The sequence below is a fragment of the Typopeltis vanoorti genome, chromosome 21 (assembly GCF_054136105.1).
Source record: "Typopeltis vanoorti isolate ZY-2024b chromosome 21, IOZ_Tvanoo_1.0, whole genome shotgun sequence".
Taxonomy (NCBI): Eukaryota; Metazoa; Arthropoda; class Arachnida; order Uropygi; family Thelyphonidae; genus Typopeltis; species Typopeltis vanoorti.
Genome location: NC_143569.1, coordinates 82,730,381 through 82,751,682, shown reverse-complemented (window position 1 = coordinate 82,751,682; position 21,302 = coordinate 82,730,381). Strand labels below are relative to the sequence as shown.

The window sequence follows — 21,302 nt, the reverse complement described above, 5'->3', positions numbered from 1 at the left end:
CTCTTTATATACCTTCCCCAGCATTTTCTTCTTCTGCAACTTGTGTTTAGTGATATTACTCATCCATCTAACTCCTACCCGATTAACCTTCCTTACCCGAGGTATGCAGTTTAATACTGCTTCCTCTAGATGACCCTTCACTATATTCCATGCACTACTAACATCCTTACCCTGCAGTGTTTTGTGCCATGCTACAGATTTAAGCTTCTTCCTAAGCATGTCATAATCACCTGCCTTGTAGTTCCACAAATATCCCCCTTCGTGATAAAATATTCCTCGTGTTTTACAATTTCTCAAGTTGACCAATTGTCAACTTGGTTATGGATAGCTCTTCTGATCCTATGATCAGGTCCAACACTCTCCTGCCCCTAGTCCCCTCCATCACATGCTGCCTTAAGTAATTATCTCTCAGCAGGTGCATAAATTCTATTTCCTTTCTGCCATGTGATCTTTCTTCCTTCCAGTCTGTATCTCCATAGTTGAAGTCCCCCCCCCATAATAATCACTTGACCTGTACTCATTGTACTAATTTGGTGATGCATGTCTTCCAGGTGATCTGTTGAATTCCCTGGCCTATAGCAAGAACCAACTGTATATTTTCTTACTGGTCTTAATCTCACACCAGATCGCTTCAAATGAACAGGCACCTTTCTCCTATTCTTTCTAGTTGCAATTCATCTGCTATCATCAACAGTACTCCTCCCCATCCTATCTTCCCTGAAAATACTAAAGCCTTCACATTCAATCCATGTAACTACATCATCTGCTGTTAGCCAAGCCTAATATTCTTAGTCGGTCATAATTTCCTGCTTTGTACTTTAGCATATAACCTTTTTTGAATGGCATCTATATACTTAGCCACTTTCCAAGTTAGTGCAACCTGATCATTATCACCAACTGGAGGTAGAACAGTCACGTCTTAAACTCAACCCCCCCCCTACCTCTGATGCTGTGATCATGTCTAACACTCTAAAAGTTTGAATACTTAAAGTTACTCATGATGATCACTTATTTAGTACATATCAGGTTGATTTGATGATGCATTTCATTGTCACCAAAAACTGTTCCACTAGGTCTGTATCAACACCCCACAATGTATTTCATCTGGTTAGAATTCCATCTCACACCAAATAGCTTCAAACTCACTGCTGCATGGAAAATTGTTACTAATATTTGCAGTCATAGCCTTCTTCCCTAACTGGACTCAAATCATCTGATATCATATAAAGTGCAGGGCAGAAAAGTTACACAGATTGTATGGAAAGCCAATTGTGTGAAAAGAAATTGGCTGCACAGGATAAAGGTAACCAAAAAGAATTTTATTGTTATATTGCAAATAAAAGGAAGAATGAATGTTGAAACAGTACCCTTGAGTCAGAAGCAGGTATGATTGTTCAAATAATGAGTGCTTGTTTTGCTAAGGTCTATCAACCTGGGGTATGTAGCATATTTTGGTGTCGAGGCTAGCTGGCGAACGGACGTGCTATTGGAGAGCTCCTGAGAGATTTGTGTTTTTTGTTGATTTATTGATGTTTTGGATCAATTTAATGGACTTAAGTGTGTAATTTTGGTATATTATTGGAGCTTTATTAGCGTGGTTAGTGTACTAAAGTGTTTTATAACATAATCTATGTCGGGAAGTCGCCGCTAGATGAATTCGTAATGTGTAGTGTTCGTGCAAGCTCCAGATAAGATAAGTATCATTTTCAGTTATCGATACAAATTACTTAATATTGTGTAGTTTTGTTTTGTTTGCCTTGCGTATTTTAGTGCGTCTATTTTTGGTGTGTTATAACATATAATTTGACAAAACACGTTGAAATAAGTATGGCACCTGTGCGAAGGAAAATGGCAGCCAGTAATGAAGGTTCGCCATCGTTATCAAAGAACGGTAGCATAAAAGAAATGAGTCAGTGTACTAGCTGTGAAATGTATGCTTTACGGAGTGCGGTCGGAGTGTGGTTAGATGATAATAAAGGATTGAATGTGTGTAGAAAATGTAGGGAGAATGAGGAATTGAAGTGTATTTCGGATCGTGAGTGTGATATTTTTGTCAACCTTCAGAATGAAGGAAATAGGGATATGACAAGAAACGGCAAGGTTGTACATGAAAATTGTGAGAGTGTGAATGTAGAAAGTGTGAATGATAGTATAAATGGTTTCTCAGAGAACAAAAAAGATGAGATAGATGCATTGAGTGAGATCGCGTTGTTGAATAGTGCGATAGAAAGAGCAAAACAGCAGCTAGAGTGCATGAACAAAAGTAGACTGAATGAACCAACCAATAATAAAAGGTATGACAGGAAAAATAGACGTATGAATGTGAACATGAACAAAATGAAAGATAGAGTGCTGTATGGAGACTCGTTAGTACGAGGTGTGTTAGTAGAGGATTTGACAAAATCGTACCAACCTGGTGCGACCATAAAGGACGTAACTGAGTCTATTAGAGAGCAAAAGGAAAGGGTGAAAGAAATGATTGTTGTGTCAGGTACGAATGATTTGAAAGGAGATAAAATGGAAATGATAGAAGACCTGAATGAATTGTTTGAGGTAGCAAAAGAAAAGAGTGAGAGAGTTAGAATGATTAGTCTTTTGCCACGGTATGACAGTGAAATGTTTAAAAGGAGGGCTATAATTGCGAATGACTTTATGCGTGGGTTATGTATGACGCGTGGTGTGGAATTTGTGGATGTGTGGAGTGAGTTTGATGGGCGAAAGGATCTATATAAGATGGATGGCTTGCATTTGAATGGTTACGGTGTAAGAAGACTTGAGAAAGTGTTGCTGAATGTAGTGGATGTGCAAATTCAGGGAAACTAGATTTGTTAAGGGGGGGGGGGGAGTAGAGATACAGTCCTTATGGAGGCAGTTGAATGTAAGAATGAATATAATATGCCAGAGCAAATAAGGACAACAAATCTGAGTGGGATAGTTAATATAAGGCATCAAGGTAGAGTTGGGGCTAATGGGGGTCTTAAATTCATGTACACTAATACTAGGAGTATTAGGAACAAGAAGGAAGAGTTTTTGGCCATGGTTGGCACTTCCAGACCACAGGTTATAGGTATTAGTGAAACATGGCTGACTGTAGATGATATAACTAGTGGGATTGAATGTGATGGGTATAGTGTGTTCAGGAATGACAGAGAGAATAAAATGGGGGGAGGAGTATTGTTGATGATAGCTGATGAACTCCAGCCAAGGAGAATAGAAGTTGAATTGCAGGATAGAGAAAAGAGCACATTTGAGGCCATTTGGTGTGAGATTGTGGCTAGCAGAACTAAATATACAATTGGGTGCTGCTATAGACCAGGTGATGGAAAAGATGGTGGTGACAGTATGCACAAGCAAATAGAAGAAATGGGTGGAAGGAGGGTGATTATTATGGGAGATTTCAACTATGGTCGCATTGATTGGAGTGAGGAGAGGACACACGGGAGGAAGGAACTGGATTTTATGCGGTTATTAAGGGATAACTATCTGCGACAGCATGTAATGGAAAATACTAGGGGTCAGAGAGTGCTTGACCTAGTAATTACATCTGAGGATTTGGCTGTAACAAATATGACCACATTGCCACCAATCGGTGAGAGTGATCATAGGGTCTTAACTTGGGAGGTGGCTAAAGGTGTAGAATTTTCAATTAAGACAGGGTACATGTGGAATTATCGGGCTGGAAAGTATGACAAGCTTAGGAGTTTGATTGGTTCAGTGCCATGGCATGTACAACTGCAAGGACTAGAAGTTGATAGTGCATGGGAAGTAGTTAAGAAGTGCTTGCATGAAGCAATGGCTGACTGTATACCTAGAGTCCGAATAATAAATCAAGTAGGGGTTAAATGGATGAATAACACCATTAAGCTTGAGTTGCAAAAAAAGAAACAACTATGGAGGGAATTTAAGGAGAAGGGTGACCGGCAGGCACATGAACGGTATAAAGCGCAGGCCAGAAGGGTGACGAGTGTGGTAAGAAAAGCAAAAAAGGATTACGAAAGAACATTGGCCATGCAGGCTAAAGAGAATCCTAAACAGTTTTTTAGATATGTAGCAAGTAAAAGGAAAAATGTACATGGCAGATTGATTTTAAAGAATGCTGATGGTAGGGAGGTAACTGAATCAGTTGAGATAGTTGAGTTTCTGAGTGAGCACTTTGCAAAAGTATATCATCCAGGTGGTGACATTGCAGAAACGAATAAACCAGTAGATTATACGGGAATTGTGGTTAATGAAGTGGAGGTGAGTAGTCTATTGCATAACCTCAATGTCAATACATCTGTGGGATTGGATGGTATACCAGCTCGTGTTGTACGAGAAGCAGCTAAAGAATTGTCAGTACCCTTGACCATTTTGTTTAATTTGAGTCTCGGGTCTGGGTTAGTCCCGAGCGGGTGGAAAGAGGGGAAAATAGTTCCACTGCATAAAGGTGGTTCCAAGACTGCTGTTGTAAATTACCGACCGATTAGCATATCAGGAATCATTGTCAAGGTCTTAGAGAAATTAGTCAAGAAAAGAATACAGGATTGGATAGATGAAAATGGGATATTGTATGGGGGACAACATGGTTTTGTGAATGGTAGATCATGCCTCAGTAACTTGCTCACGTTTTATAACACAGTGACGGCTGAACTGGATAGGGGTAATGGGTTTACAGTGATACTACTGGACCTTGCCAAGGCCTTTGATAGGATACCACATGGAACCCTAATCAGTAAACTGGAGCAGATGGGTATAGATATAGGGTTGGTGAGATGGATAAGAGGGTGGTTGAAGGAGAGATATCAGAGAGTGGTTTATTCAGGAGTGGAGTCTAAAAGACGTCTTGTGACTAGTGGAGTGCCACAGGGCTCTGTTCTTGGACCACTGCTTTTCAATTTGTTCATCAATGATATTGGAAAGGATCTGAGAGGAAGTGTTCACTTGTTTGCTGATGATGCAAAGTTGGGTAGAGCAATTGTGAGTGCACAGGATGTCAAAATTTTACAGGATGATTTGGATAGTTTGGAGGACTGGGCTAGGAAAAATGGATGTCAATTTAATGTGGCAAAATGTAAGGTTATGCACTTTGGGGTGAAAAGAATAGCAGCAGTATATCGCATTGGTGGAACCATACTTCAGGAGATTGATGAGGCCAGGGATTTGGGAGTGTTGGTGGATAGGGAATTGAAGTTTAGGGGGCACATTGCAAAAGTAACTAAAACAGCTCACCAAATCACTTGGCTTCTGAAAAATACTTTAACATGCAGAGACGAACAAGTTGTTGTTCCTCTGTATCGAGCCTTGATAAGACCTCATCTGGACTTCTGTGCCCAGCTATGGGCACCAGGGTTTCTTCGTGATGGGGAGGAAGTGGAGAGGGTCCAGAGACGAGTGACCAAGATGATAGCAGGTCTGTGGAATGAACCTTATGAGAATAGGTTGAAGATTTGTGGGTTGCAGAAATTGGACGATAGGCAAAGGAGGGGTGATATGATTGAGACATTCAAATTGCTGAAGGGTTTTTATAGGATTGATCCAGAAGATATTTTTGAAAATATGACTGGTGGTGGGAGGACTAGGGGCCATGAATGGAAGCTGGGCAAGAGCGTGGTTGACAAGGGTGTTAGAGCTAGGTTCTTTACTTGGAGAGTGGTGAATGAGTGGAATAAGCTTCCAGAGTCTGTTGTGGGTGCTACGACCGTGAATGAGTTCAAGGCAAGGTATGATAGATACTGTGTGAATGTTGAATAGTTGTTCTTGACATGATGTTAGGGCCTCCCTCGATGAGTCTGTCGACTCCTTGGAGTTTCCCGGAACAATAATAATAATAATAATAATAATAATATTTCATGGTGTTATTACTACATTAGATGAAGAGATAGAAGTGATAGTCTGGATAACAATTTGGAGCAGAGACAGATGGGATAACAATATATATGCTAAAGGAAAGTTCAACTGAACTGGCTAGGCCTTTGACATGTTTGTATAATTTGAGTCTCAACTCAGATCCCAGAGGAATGGAAAGAATGATAATCCTATTGCATAAGGGTGATGCAAATCCTGGTTGTGTAACTATTAAACTATGAGTATCTTCTCTGGATGGTCGTAAAGATTTTAGAGGGTAAGAACTTATACTTTGCAAAGAATAGCATGGGTTTATTAAAGGTAGATTATGTCTAAACAACTTGTTCATATTTTATGATAATGGTATGGCTGAGTTGCGCAAATGAAATGGATGTACTATTTGGACTTTGCTAGAGCATTTGATAGGATAGTATATGAAAGGCTGTTGCATAAACTGGAGCATATGGGCTTGGAATGTAAGCTATGGACTTGACTTGGATTAGTGGGTGACTGATGGACATGTATTATCTGAAAGTGGTATATGTGAAGGGGAGGGAGTGAATCTGTGCCAAATCTGAGGTGGCCAGAGATCAGTCCTTGCACCATTGTTGTTTAATCTATATATTAATGATATTGTGAAGGGCCTGACAGGAGATGATGAGTTGTTTGCTGATGATACAATGGCAGGATGGACAAACAAGGATGCTACAGATATACAACATTTACAGAATGATTTGAATAGGCTGGAAGAGTGGACAAATTATAATGGTTATCAATTTAATTTTATTAAATGTAAATTATGCACTTTGGTATGATGAGATATCCAGTGGCATATTATATTGGTGGATTTATGCTTGGAGAAACTCAGGTTAGAGACTTGGAGTTATGGTGGATATGAAGCTGAGTTCAAAGGTTACATAGCAAATATTGCAAATACAACTTAGAGGATAATTGCAATGTTGAAACAAACATTGACATATAAGATATGACTACACCTGGACTACTGTGCACAGATTGGTCTTCTGTGTTTCGAGGGGATAAAGAAGCTATGGAAAAGTTAGAAAGATGATATTGAGATTATAGAATTAATAGAATGTACATTATTATGAGGATAGATTGAGAGTATGTAGACTGTAAACAGGAAAAAGAGGGGGGGTGATATGATAGAAGTCTATAAACGTCTGAATGGTATTTTGGAATATTGGTCGATAAAATTTTTTCATTGTATGAAAAGTAAGAAGACGGTAAGGGGGAATCTGTAGAAATTAAGTTTGCACATAGCTAAGGGGTGAGAGCTAGATTTTTCTCTTATAGAATCATGTGTGAGTGAAACAGTTTGCCTGTTAAAGTGATGAATGAGTGTGAATGAATTTTAGAGAAGGGATGACAGTTGGTGTGTGTGATGTGTGACCTCCCTCAATGAGTCCTTGACTCCCTGGAGGCCTCTGATCATGATGATGATATTGATGCTATGATGAAGAGTGCATTGATAATCAGAGATGAGAGAGAGTTATCTATTCCATTCAGCCTGTACCTGGCTGGATCGTTTTGCACATTTGTTGTCTCCTTTCCATGGCAATAAGGAGATGCTGGAGAGAATCCAAAAAGCAACTGAGGTAATGGAGGGACTTTGGAATGTTAATTATGAGGGGTGTGATTTCTAGAGCTCTTGGCAGATATGTAAAGAGAAGTAATATGATAGAAATGTTAAACTTCACCAAAGGATTTTACCGTTAATACTGGGAGAACTATTCACAGAGTGCAGGCATAGTGGGAAAAGAATGAGAAGCCATTCCTTGAAGTTGTTTAAAAGTGTGGTAAGCAAAGAGTAAGTAGCAGTTTTTTTACATGAAGACTGGCAATGAGTGGAATGCTGCAAGAGAAGATGTTACAAGTGTGGAACCTGTGAATGGATTTAAGATGAAATATGACAGACATGTTATTACTTACATTATTAGACACATGCATTCACAAGAATAAGGAATATTTTTTTTATTATTGCAAATATTTTGGCTAAAAATTAATGCCATCATCAGTGCTTCAGCATAATCACAAGGTAAAGGTAGAACCAAGGACTGTAATCCTGTTTACGTAGCTGAGACAGCTTTAAAAATGCCACCGCATGAGTGTTTACAAAATAAAATTAAATTATTTGAAATATTGAAGTTAACAAAATTTAGATAAATGATTGATATAATATATAAATGGTTGATATAATATAAGTATTTGTGTAGTATGACCAAACATCCTGTTTGTCAAAAGTACAGTTGGAGGCACTCCTACTGAACCTGGTAAACACCAGAGAGGAAGGGAGGGTTGGAGAGAGAGAGAGCTGTTTATCTTTCGTGGATGGTAGCCAGGAAGAGATTTTGTTGATAGAGAAGAATGTAGGAACTAAACTCTTTTCAAGATCTCTTTTGTTGTTACTTCCTGCAATCACTCCTCTGAATTCATAGAGATCTGTTAGTATCGCTAATAAGAATAGTAATAAATTTCTTAATTATTTATGAAATAAAAGGGTGGCCCAAAAGTTTTTGGAATTTATATTATAGTGCCATCTGTTCTATATACTTAATATCTAATTTTATTTCATACTCTGAAAGGCAAGCACTGCATCTGACCAGTTCAGAATGGTCCAGGCTGGAGATGTTATTCTGGAAAACTATCATTTGTGATGCCTATTCCCAATCAGTCTTAAAGTACTTCATCAAGTCCATCTAGCTACAAACACTCAAAAAATTATTCACTGGACTCAGTACTGTAAGTGACAAGTAGTGAAACACTCCAAATGAATTGTTACCTGTAATGAAAACTGGTTCTACATCAACACTCTGACCACACAAAATCAACAGATAATCTTGGTGAAGGAGCACTTCTGGAATAAGCAAGAGGATGGTTTTAGAATATGGTCATGTGTGTTTGGGCAAATTTAAAGAACATAATCCTCGTCCACTTTGAACTAGTTCCAGAAAATCACATTGTCACTGACAACTTTTATTCTCAACTCAAGGACTGTTATGAGTCTGGAAACTGTTAATGAATTTAACATGCAATATGATAGATCTAAATCAGTCTTGTTCCCTTTCTGTGAAGATAGCATTATGCCAGTGTTGAGGAAGTTGACATTCCATATTGAAAAGTCCCCCCCTTCAAGGACTAGTCTAGTATCATCCTAAGATTAAATTGTTTGATGAGAGCTGGATCAAGATAGACTATAGAACTTAAATGGTTTATATTGTTGAATGATTTTTGCTATTATTAACAGTAATTTTAAGAGATGTTGGAATAGTAGTAGTAGGGAAGATAGTGAGATGTGTGTAGCAGAGTAGAGTAGAGTGCCGTTCTGTGATGAGTCCCTGGACTCCTTGGAGATGTCACATAATAATAATAATAAAAATTTTAGAATTCCAAAATATTTTAGGTTATCTTGTATTCATTATGGCACTTCCATTACTATCCCCCCCTTTTTTTTTTCATATGCATATGGCTACTCAGGATTAATGTGCTTGGATTAATTACAAATACCAATCTAATAAGGCTCATATTCTAAAATTTTCTTCTTCTTTCAGATCATGTATTCAGTAAATGAACAAGAAGATTATGTATTTTCTGCACTGGTTGCTGTTTTCCAACTTCATAAAGAAGAACCAGAAGGGTATTTTCAGTTATCTTTAAGTATCCCTATTAGCATATTTCAAATACATTTGCAGTGTACTCTCAATTATCCTATCTTGATTTTTTTGCTTTGCAGATTATCTGTGCATGATTCTTTCTTTAATATACCGAGAATCTGATTCATAAAATTATAATATGTATTATAAATATATACATAAAATACTTGTTTCACAATGCAAACATGTCCCTCTGTGACCCTTGTGTATGTTCAAACACACAGCAATTCAGTGCACATTGAATTTGTGTCTAAGAGTGGTCATTGTTTTTCTTAGCATGGTAATTTAACAACATGATTTCTTGTTTTACTTAATATTTTAGAATACACATCCTAGAAAATTGCCTCAAAAAAAAGAAAAAATTACAGATTATCTGATTAAATAATGCATATGAATATATAGTAAGGTCCACTATAATCAGATTAAGTTGTTAAAACACAATACAATATAAAGTTTGAATTATCTGTGCATACCCTCAATTAGCAGGGATAATTGAAAATATACTGCATATCCAAATCTAATTATTTTATTAAGATTATTTTATAAGGTTGAAACAAAACAATATTTTGCATATGAAATATATTCATGTCTGAGCTACTTGTATATAGAGGCCAATGACTTCATATCACTTCTGCATTACTTCAACCTTGATATCTCTCTCTCCCGGGTCTGGCTTCTACTGATGAGACCCCAATAAAGGTCGAAACTGGTCTGGGTAGTGGCACTTCCCATTATGCATAGCATTTTACATGTCCAAAAGGGTGTGTGTATGCTTTGCATTATGGGATACATACTAAGGTAAGTGATGTGAAGTCATTAGCCTCTATATACAAGTAGCTCAGATGTGAATATATTTCATGTGCAAAACACTGTTTTGCTTTCTTAGGTTAGAAAACCAAGTATATAATTTTTTGGCATCTTTATTTGAGCACATTAAAGCATTATGAATAATTCTTAGTTATTTTTAAATTAGAAACATAAAATAAAGCAAATTGTTATTGTTTCTGAGGCTTTCAGTGTTAAAAAACCTATTTTTCATCAGAAATTGCATTGAACTTTGTAAATTAAATTGTTTGGAGGCATAACAATAATAATAATATTTGAAAATTTGTCGTTAGAGAATCGTGCTTCTTACTTAAAGTAATTCTAAAATAAAATAACATGATTTGTGTGTGTGTGTGTGTGTGTGTGTGTGTGTGTGTGTGTGTGTGTGTGTGTGTGTGTGTGTGTGTGTGTGTGCACGTGCGTGCGTGTGTGTGCGCGTGTGCGTGTGAGAGAGAGAGAGAGAGATAATATGCAGTTAGGACATCTCTTGTTAAACCAAGAACCGTTACTCACTAATCCAGAAATAAGTGGATGTTGGTATATGCATAATAAAAAAAATTTTTATAACTAAGTTTAAGTATAGTTTATTTTGTTTTTGTTGAAGATAATATAAAAGAGAAAGGGATTCAAATTCCATTCCGATATATATATATATATATATATATATATATAAAAGATTGTTTATTAGAAATTGAAGAAAACTACCTGTCTTTTATGCAGTAATTTTTTTTTTGTTGGGTTAAAAGTATATTACACTTGAAAAGAAATTATATTCTTATCCTTATTTGACCAAAGCATAAGCAAACACAAGAGTTTATATGAAATACTTTCACAACTAAGCTATTTGTATTGCTTTGTTGTGAAAGTTATTTGTATAGCTTATCCCATAATGCACAACAGCACACTTCTCGGGCATATATTGACTTACGTTATGTTGAGAGTCACTATCACTACAACTATTTTGGTGTTTATCAGGGTACCTTCAAATTAAAGATACTAAGAAATTATATACTTGGTTTTTATCCTTGATCCAAGTGTAAGCAAACAAAGTTGGCACCTGAAGTATTTTCCAGACTGGGGCAACTCGTATATAGAAGCTAATGGCTTCACATCACTTGCCTTAGTATCCCATAATGCAAAGCACATATCCTTACAGACATGTATAATGCTATGAATTATGGGAAGGGTCACTACCCTCAATAAAGATTGAGGTCTCATTGGTGGGAGCCAGACTTTGACACTAAGGTTGAAGTAATGCAGAAGTATTTTCATATACAAGTAGCCAAAAGATGTCACACCTTATTGTTAAAATACTCTTGATTAGAAATAGTTTGAAGTTTTTCCACTTCGTTATATTATATTAAAGATACCAAGAAATTATATACTTGGTTTAATCCTTTATCCAAGTGTAAGCAAACAAAGTATGCACCTGAAGTATTTTCAGGACTGGGGAAACTTGTATATAGAAACTAATGACTTCACATCACTTACTTGCCTGTATAGTACTTCAACCTTAGTATCACCTCTGGGTTTGGCTCCCATTGATGAGACCTCAATAAAGGTCGAAACCGTTCTGGGTAGTGACCCTTCCCATAATACATAGCATTATGCATGTCTGTAATAATATATGCTTTGCATATGGGATACTGAGGCAAGTAATGTAAGGTCATTAGCTTCTATATACGAGTTGCCCCAGTCCTGAAAATAGTTCAGGTGCAAACTTTTGTTTGCTTACACTTGGATAAAGGATTAGTTTCTTTAATTTATAGTGTAACCAAGTGGAAAAACTTCCAATAGGGTGCCTTCACTGGAAACTAAAAGCTTCCGTAGCTCAGTTGGTATAGGCAAAGCCCTTTGGTCGGAAGGACCTGGGTTCGATTTCCATCTGTGACATGAGGAACCTTTATTTGGTCTCTTTCAACTAAAAGGTGAGTTAACTGGTCTCATATGGAGGTAGAGGATTTTTTCACCCGGAAACTCAGGTTTTTCATCCCTCAGAACATGCAAAACCAGCCCGTGAACACACACACACACACACACACACACTGATCTAGTCATAAATTACATACTTATTCCCTCACTAGGAGGGCTCAACCAGTCCTAAGGGATGGCCGAGGAACAGGGGGAAACCCCCACACGAATAAATAAATAAAGTGGGAACTAGATGTGGTACTACTGGGTGCTTTCTTGATGATGGAAATCATATTTCCCATATACATATTACAAAATAGTTCATCACTATAGTATAGCAATAAAGAACAACATGATACAAAGTCAGTAAGTCTTTATGAATAGCCTAGACATGAAGATATTTCGCATTCAACCATTTGTATGCTTACTCTGGTAAAATAAGGATTTGGGTAGGGGGGGGGGGGGGCTGCTACAACAACTATCTTTAATCCAGAGTGTTGTACTAATGGAATACACTAATTTGCTACTCTTATGTAGGCAGTTTGACTTCTGAAATTAAGATGGCTTGCAGTAGCTATCTTAATGGGTCTAGTTTCCATTGATATGTTTTGCAAATGTAAGATGAAGACTGAAAAGTTTTCATGAATAACAGAAATTTGTTTGATTTCTCCCAGTTAATATCTCTTCTATATTAAAATCTTCCATTAGTAGTAGTTTACTTTTCCTTATTTCTTTAATTAATTGGTTCATAATATTACCACAGCTTCCTCAACTATAGTAACATATTCTCTCTCTCTCTCCCCTCTCCCTCAATTGTACATATTCCATACTTATCTACTCTATATATATAAAAAGATAAGCCGAAATTTGAAATGTTTTTATGTCATGTTTTTTTGTCTTGCTGGCTTACCAGCTTACAGCTCGGAGGGAGGAGAGAAGCCCCCTAGTGTGTGTGTGTGTGTGTGTGTGTGTGTGTGTGTGTGTGTGTGTGTAAACCACGCTATCTTGAAATCCTGTCCAAACTAAATTGCAGTGTGTCACTGAACTAATAGCATGAATCTTTCCTTGTAAGCAATTATCATTCTGCATATGCTTTCTTATTTTCTAATTATAATGCTATCTCTTCTGATAGCATTATAATTACTATTATGCATGTTGATATCATGAACATTATCCTTAAGCCAAGACTAAAAACATTCTCTGCAGTATGTAGCTTAATTTCCCTGGCCAATGATTTAAGTTTACAGTTAAGTGTGCATTAGTATATAAGAAGGGGATACTGTTCCAAGTACACTGAAATATTGACTTTCTTATACCTTTAACGTAAGCAACCTTCTTCTTATTATTATTTAAAAGATCTTCAGGGACTCATCAAGGTAGATCACATATCATTCACGCTATTCTGCACTCACTGCCTCCAAAGGCAAGTCATTCCAATCATGTACTGCTCTATGGGATATCATTACTTGGAATACCCTTTACTCCTGCCTCCATTTAATTGCCATAAATTTCCTTTGTGTTTCTAAATTTTTTAAAATGTTTGGATTTTTTCTTTACCTCTCATCACCAAAACATTTCCGATTATTAACAACCTGATCCCATAAATTAAGCTACAATCATGTACAGCTCATAACCTACTTATAATCAAATTAGCTGCCATTACTTTAATTGTGGATTCCAATCTGGGTATTATATTAATGAAATTAACTTTTTTTTTAATTCTTGGTTCAGTACCTAAGTAAAAAAAAAATCCTCTTGTAGTCTTTTAAATTAGTTCCTACTAATATAAACAGAATTTTTGTCATTTTCTTTACACACACAGCTTTATGTTCACACCACTTACTCCAGCTCCTGGTCAATAACTTGAATAACATTCTTGATCTTCTTCTTTACCTTCTTTCCATCCACTGATGGATATAGGCCTTCCCTTAACTTTCCTCTCTCTCTAATTCGAATACAGTAGAATCTGCTTATTGTGATCGCGGATAATATTATCATTCGGCTATTGTTATCAAAATCAGTCTGTCCCAAAACACACCATTTAAAATGAATTTAAAATAATCCACCTATTATAATCAAAGTTCCAGTTATTGTTATCAAAATCCTGGAATGTTTAACCTTTTGCATCTCAGAATTCTAAGAAATAAGGGTTAATCAGGAGAAAATTTGACAAAGAACATTTGTCAAAATCTGACTTTTTTTGTTCATTTTCCTTTAATCTTATTCTTCCATAAATTTTATATCTTCCAGGCAAATGCAGGGAGGAGGGGGGGTTTAAATATATTATCTAATTGTGATTTTTCAAGTTTATTTTCATGCTATCTTTCAGTAAGTGAATTTGACTTTAAGTGCTCATTAAAAACAGCCCTTAGCATTATGGCAGAAGCAAGTAAAAAACATAAAGATTTATCTTTTCAAGAAAAGCAAAGAATTTTGGAGTGTTATGATAAGTTGCCCAAAATGAGTCAGCGTAGTGTGGCTGTACATTTAAAAATTTCATGACTACTCTTGTGTAAGATCTTAAAAAACAGATCAAACATTGAAACTTCATCTCTTACTAATGAGAACAAGGATCAAAAGAGAACCCAATCTGGTAAGGATACTCAAGTCAAATAAGCATTAAAAATTTGGTTTAGTAATGTTCGTTAAAAGACTGCTTTGATTAATTGGGCCTTTGATGCGTCAAAAAGGAGAAGAACTTGCAAAAAGAATGGGCAAAGAAAATTTCACTGCAACTGATGGATGGTTTAACAGGTAGAAAAAGCGAGAGAATATTGTGTACAAGCTTATTCATGGTGAAGAAAAATGTGCTGATTTTTTTATCAGCTGATGCATGGATTCAGACTGAGTGGCCAAAGATTATTGCTGAATATTCTCCTGAGGATATTTACAATGCAGACAAAACAGGACTCTATTTTTGTGCATTGTCTGAGCATACTTATTTGTTTAAAAATGAAAGTACTTAAAGATTTAAATCTTAAAAAAGATCAAGTGATAGTTCTTTTTTGTGCTAATATGAAAGGTGAGAAACGAGAGCTCCTAGTGATTGGAAAAAGTAAAAATCCTCAGTGTTTTTAAAAGTGTCAAAAGTTTGCCTGTTGACTACTGTTCTAGTGTAAATGCTTAGATGACTAATGACATTTTTTAACAATTGGTTAGTTAAGTGGGATCTTAAATTAAAGCGAAAACTTCGAAAGGCATCATAAGTATGAGTAATTTATTCATGAACTACTATATTCAAAGACACGACAGACAACACTAGATAAGTTTTTTAAATGAATTTTATGTTGTTGCTTATTAAAAAGTTGTTTATAACAATAAATTAAATTAAATAATGTTCATAACAATAAATTGAAACAAATGATGCACTTTTTTATATCCTTTGCTTAATGTTATCAGCTAGTTATTGTTATTGAAAAGTGACTATTCCAAAGTGATCACAATAAGTGGCATGTACTGTATTTCTTATTCTGTGGCCAGCCTATCTCCATTTATATGCTTGACAATACTTTATAGTATTGTCAAGCATATAAATGGATTTTACTCAGTCATATCTCTCTCTCTAATTATAGTATTTCTTTTTTTGTTATATAGAGCATTCTTCTCTCCACGGCTCTTTCGTCCACATGTAACCTGTTTTTAGTCTTGTCCATGTCTCACTTCCATAGGTAAACACTGAAATGTACATATTAAATAGCTTTCTTTTTAAGCATACTGGAAAATCTCCTAACAATTAATCTCTATACAGCCAAAATGTTTTGTTTTCCTGAGTTATTCTTCTACTTATTTCTTTATTTTGTTTTTCCTTAAGGTTTAACTAACTGACTAAGGAAAATATAGGCCTCCACAATTTTAATAGTATATTATCTGCTAATTTTAGTTTGACTTGATCTGAATTTGTCATTTTTTTTTTTTTCCTGCCTTCCCTGTCATGGTCATTTAGCATTTCCTAAGCTTTATTTTTTTGCTAAAAGAACAATGTCATCTGCAAAACATAAGTGATTGCGATTTTTTTTTTTCCATTGATGTTAATTCCATACTTTTCGTATGAGTCATTCTTAAAGACTTCTAATGTAGCAGAAAACAATTTTTGAGTGATATGGTATCTCCTTGCTTTACTCTTCTCCCGGTACCAAATTCCTTTCCCTGATATTCTAACTTTATACTGGCTGTTATACAGTTTTTAATAATATGATATATTTTGCTGGGATGGCTTGTTGTTTTATGCTGTTTTATTTTTCTGACCGATATAGAGAATCAAAGGCTTTTTCAAAATCTACAAGCACTAACTAAGAAGATTATATTTATTTGCTTTTTCTATTACTTTGTTAATAGTAGATCATAATCTTTTGTAGAGAATCATGCTTGTTCATGTAACTGTGCAACATCCAAAAATCTTGTGATTCTTTTTAATATAATGGATATAGACATTTTGTACAATTGTGGTAGCAAACTGATTGGCCTATAGTTGTTGATATCATCTTTACTGCCCTTTTTATATAATAAGATACTCAATGATTTATGCTAGTTCGTTGGAATTTTTTCTGTAGTTAAAATATCCTTGATCATATTCCATATGGTCTTATGAAACTGTGAACTTGCTGATTTTGTGTGTTCTGCTAATATCTAGGACTTTTATTATTCTTTGCTGACTTGAGGATTTTCCATAATTCTGTTATACCTAGTGGTCCCATATCAGCCTGATCTTATAAATATAGTGGAGGATTTGTATATGTTTCTTTGCTTGTACATAAAATATTACTTATCTCTCTTAACATAGAATTGCCACAGATTTCATTACTAGTACTTAAAGCAAAATCATAGTTAAGTAAGGGAGCCTTTATATATTAAAATTCACCTCTATTTTGGTCATCCATTAAAAGCTAGATAACTTAAATTATCTCTAAAGTAAGTTAAAAAAAAAAAAAAAGTAGTTTAACCCAAATTAATTTGTTGCTTTCAATCCATGGAAATTACTATTTAAAATAACTCAGCCACTGTATCTCTTACCTATAAATAATTTTCTTTGGCGAAACAATTTCCACATTTAAGTAATATACCATCACTCAATGTGACTCCCAGATAACCTACAATGACTTCTTAAATATATCTTAACACATTTTATTATCCCAAGCTTATTGATTACTGCTTGATATTTTATTTAATTGCTATTTCTAAGCAATTTCTAAATAATTTCTTCCAAGATGAATCAAACAGAAATAAAATGGCCTCATTCCCCAGAGGCCAGATTGTACTGCCTACACCAGCAGACAGTTAAACATGAAGGCAGAGGGTGCTAAGAATCACTGGATAACCAGATCATGCTACCATTGGAAACTAGACCTTGGAACTTTAAACTGTAGGACTCTGAGCAGTGAAGCACGGCTAACTGAACTAATTGAAGAGCTAAAGTGACTGAAATGGGACATTCTTGGACTGTGTGAAGTTAGACGTGATGGTGGAGAAATTCTTCGATTAAAAAATTTAGACATACTATATTATAGAGGCCAAGATAAGGAAAGAATCAGTAGAGTTGGATTCATAATCAACAAAAAATTGAAGAACAGTAGAATAGAATTTGACAGTATATCTGATTGAATAGCAAGTATTGTTGTTCAAATCTCAAAAAGATACACTCTTAAGATCATCCCAGTCTATGCCCAACAATGTCATACTGAGGAAGAAATTGAAGCCTTCTATCATGATGTATCTCAACTTTACAACAAAGGAAAACATCATTTCAGAATTGTAATGGGAGACTTTAATGCTAGAATTGGTATACAACAATCAGATGAAAGCTCAGTGAGAAATTTTGGATATGGCAGAGATGATAGAGGAGCAAGGTTGATAGAATTTGCAGAAAAAGAAAACCTGTACATCATGAATTCTTTTTTCAAGGAAAAAAACACATAAGAAGTGGACATGGAAAAGTCCAAATAGCAAAACTAGTGAAATTGACTTTATCCTCAACAATAAGAAAAACATCTTTCAAGACTGCTCTGTTATAAACACCTTGAACATTTGAAGTGACCATTGTATGGTATGCGGTAAGATTCAGATAAACTGCCAAAAAGAAAGAAGAAAAATGTTTCAAAGATCAAAGCAAAACATAGATGTACACAAATTCAATATTAAAAAAGATATATTCCAACATGAACTAAACAATAGATTTAAAAATCTTATTATAGATGACAATGCTGATCCATCAGAAAGTAATGACATTATTACCCAACACCTTTTACAGTACTCACTTGAAATAGCTGGTACCACAAAACAGAAACAAGACAAAATTTCTGAAGAAACAAAACAGCTGATGAAAAAATGAAGCGAAATGAAACAATCAAATAACCTACAGAATGGAATTGAATACACTGAATTCTGCAAAACAATCAGAAAACGTATCATAGAAGAATTAAGAAAATTCAATTGTAAATTCATACAAAAAACAATTGAAAACAACCATAGTCTCAAAAAAGCCAAACAGCAGTTGATGAACAGCAATAACAAGATGGTTGCAGTCAAACTAAAAGATGGGACCATAACCAGAGATAGATTTGCTATTGCAAAAAGAATTGAAGAATTTTACTCAGTACTATATCAGGATGATGAATTAAATGAAGAAGAAGACAACTACAAAATAACTGAAGTACCACAGATTCTACCAGAAGAAGTTATGTGGCGCATCCACAGCTTGCAAAATGGAAAAGCTGCAGGTGAGAATGGAGTTATAGCTTAGCTTCAGTCAGTAGTTTGCCAAGTCTTCTACTTGGCGAACTTTGAAAACTACTATTAGCTCGTAGGCTTTGCACGACTCTGGATCTAGCACAACCAAAAGAACAGGCAGGCTTTCGAAATTGCTTTAGTACAATGGACCATATTCAAGTTGTACAACAGATTATTGAACAGTGTAATGAATATCGGTTACCGTTACATCTTGGTTTTATTGATTATGAGAAAGCCTTTGATTCAGTAGAAATTTGTGCAATACTTAAAGCATTACAAAGCCCAACAAGTGGAGGAGCCATACGTCAGGACCATCAAATCAGCATACACCAATGCCACAACATTCAATTCATTTCAATGGAAAAATCTCTACTGTGGAAATACGGAGAGGTATAAGACAGAGTGACACAATATCTCCAAAATTATTCACAGCATGCCTAGAAGAAATATTCAAACTTCTTGATTGGGAAAGGAAAAGTCTGAAGATAAATGGAAAATATTTAAGCCATTTATACTTTGCAGATGACATAGGTATCTTTACTTCAACTGCCCATGAATTACAGACTTGTATCCAGAACTCCAAATTGCTAGCAAAACAGCTGGACTAAAGATAAATCTAAAGAAGACCCAAGTTATGTTTAATAGCTATGTCCAACTAGAAATAATAAAAATCAATAATGATGAAATTAAAAAAAGTAGATCATTACATATACTTAGGACAACAGATATCAATGGAACAAAATATCATGGATGAAATTAAATGACTCACGAAGCTTGGGTGGAAATCATTTGGAAGATTACATTCAATATTCAAAAGCCAACTACCATTATGCCTGAAAATAAAAATTTTAACCAATGTATTCGTTCTGTATTGACATATGGCTGTGAAACATGGACACTAAATGTAAAGGAAATTCAAAAATTAAGCACAACACAATTTAGTATAGAAAGAAGTATGCTTAGTATCACAAAAGGAATATGTGGATAAGAAATCAAACCAAAGTTTCTGACATCATAGGAAGAGTGAAACATCTGAAGTGGGAATGGACGGGGCATATTGTTCAAACATGAGATCAATGATGGACAAAAGAAGTACTGGATTGGATTCCATGAGAGGAAAAATGACCATGAAGCCAACCTAAATCATGGTGGATTGATGATATCAGATTTGCAGGAGTGACATGGACAGACGGTCGACGGTTTTGGAAAGGCCTTCATCCAGTAGTGGATCAACAATGGCTGATGATGATTTCTAAGCACTGCTTACAAATAATTCTAATAATAGCCAAATATTTAGGCTTATCTGCTCTTTTAAACTCGTATTTCATCTCAGTCACGTAGACATCATCAGGGATACATCTTAAAATTGTAAAAAGCATGCAAAATCAATACATAGAAAAAATTTGTCCTATGAAGGTCATCCACTCTTGGTGCTGTTGGGTAAGAGGACTAAGAATTATTTTCCCAATTCTTAGGAAGTTTAACACAAACATATTTATTAAGATACAAAATTAATAACGCCTGTGTGTCACAGGCAAAAATTATGCTATTAAATAATCTTTGTATGTGAGTTTTCCATTATTAATTTTGTATCTATGTGTCTACTCACGGTATACCTTTTTTAAAACTTATATTTATTAAGATTAGGTTTGTTTTTCAAATCTGCTGCTGAATCTAAAAGTCTCATGTTTATACATGCAGCAGTGAAGCATAGTAGTAGTAGGAATGGTCAGCTAGACCTGATTGACCATAGTTATGGTGGCAGACATATTCCTTTTGTTCTTCTAGGTGGATGTTGACAGATCTCCCAGTCGACCATAATATGATAAGTTGCAAGAACAAGAAACCTTGTAAACACCTGGAACAGAGAGGAAAGGGAGTTGATCCTTTGGCAAGCTGATAAAGTCCTCTGAGCATACAAACTGCAGTAATGCTATTACTATTCTTTATATCCAGAGCACCTCAGAAAAAAATAGCTGAAACTCTAAAAAATATATAATCTTTGTACTGCTTTCAAACCACATCTGAAGCTGGCTGTCCTTATTTGCTCTCCCAAGGATTCCCCCCTTTTCTCCATTTCAGGTGTTTACAAGATTCCTTGTTCTTGCAGTTTATCATATAATGATCAAACTGGGAGATCCCCCCAACATTCACTGTCATAACTATGGTCAGTCCAGTCTAGATGACTCCTTGGACCTTGCGCAAAATCAAACGGAAAAAAAAACTGTGCTTCACTGCAACAAGTATAAATTTGAAAGGCTTTTTTTAGAATCAGCAGCAGTTTGAAAATCCAGCTTAATCTTAATAAACGTCAAACTTCCCAAAATTTGGGAAATATTCCTAGGACTT

The 21,302-nt window shown here is 35.4% G+C and overlaps 1 protein-coding gene across 1 annotated transcript in view; it reads left to right on the top strand.

Moving 5' to 3' along the window:
• The window catches only part of LOC150095056 (ATP-dependent RNA helicase DHX33-like), a 202,020-nt gene that overhangs the window by 61,860 nt on the left and 118,858 nt on the right, over positions 1-21,302 (top strand). Inside the window, exon 9 of the mRNA XM_090410944.1 lies at positions 9,393-9,478. Coding sequence (XP_090267070.1) covers positions 9,393-9,478 — 86 coding nt within the window. The remainder of the gene's footprint in view (positions 1-9,392; positions 9,479-21,302) is intronic.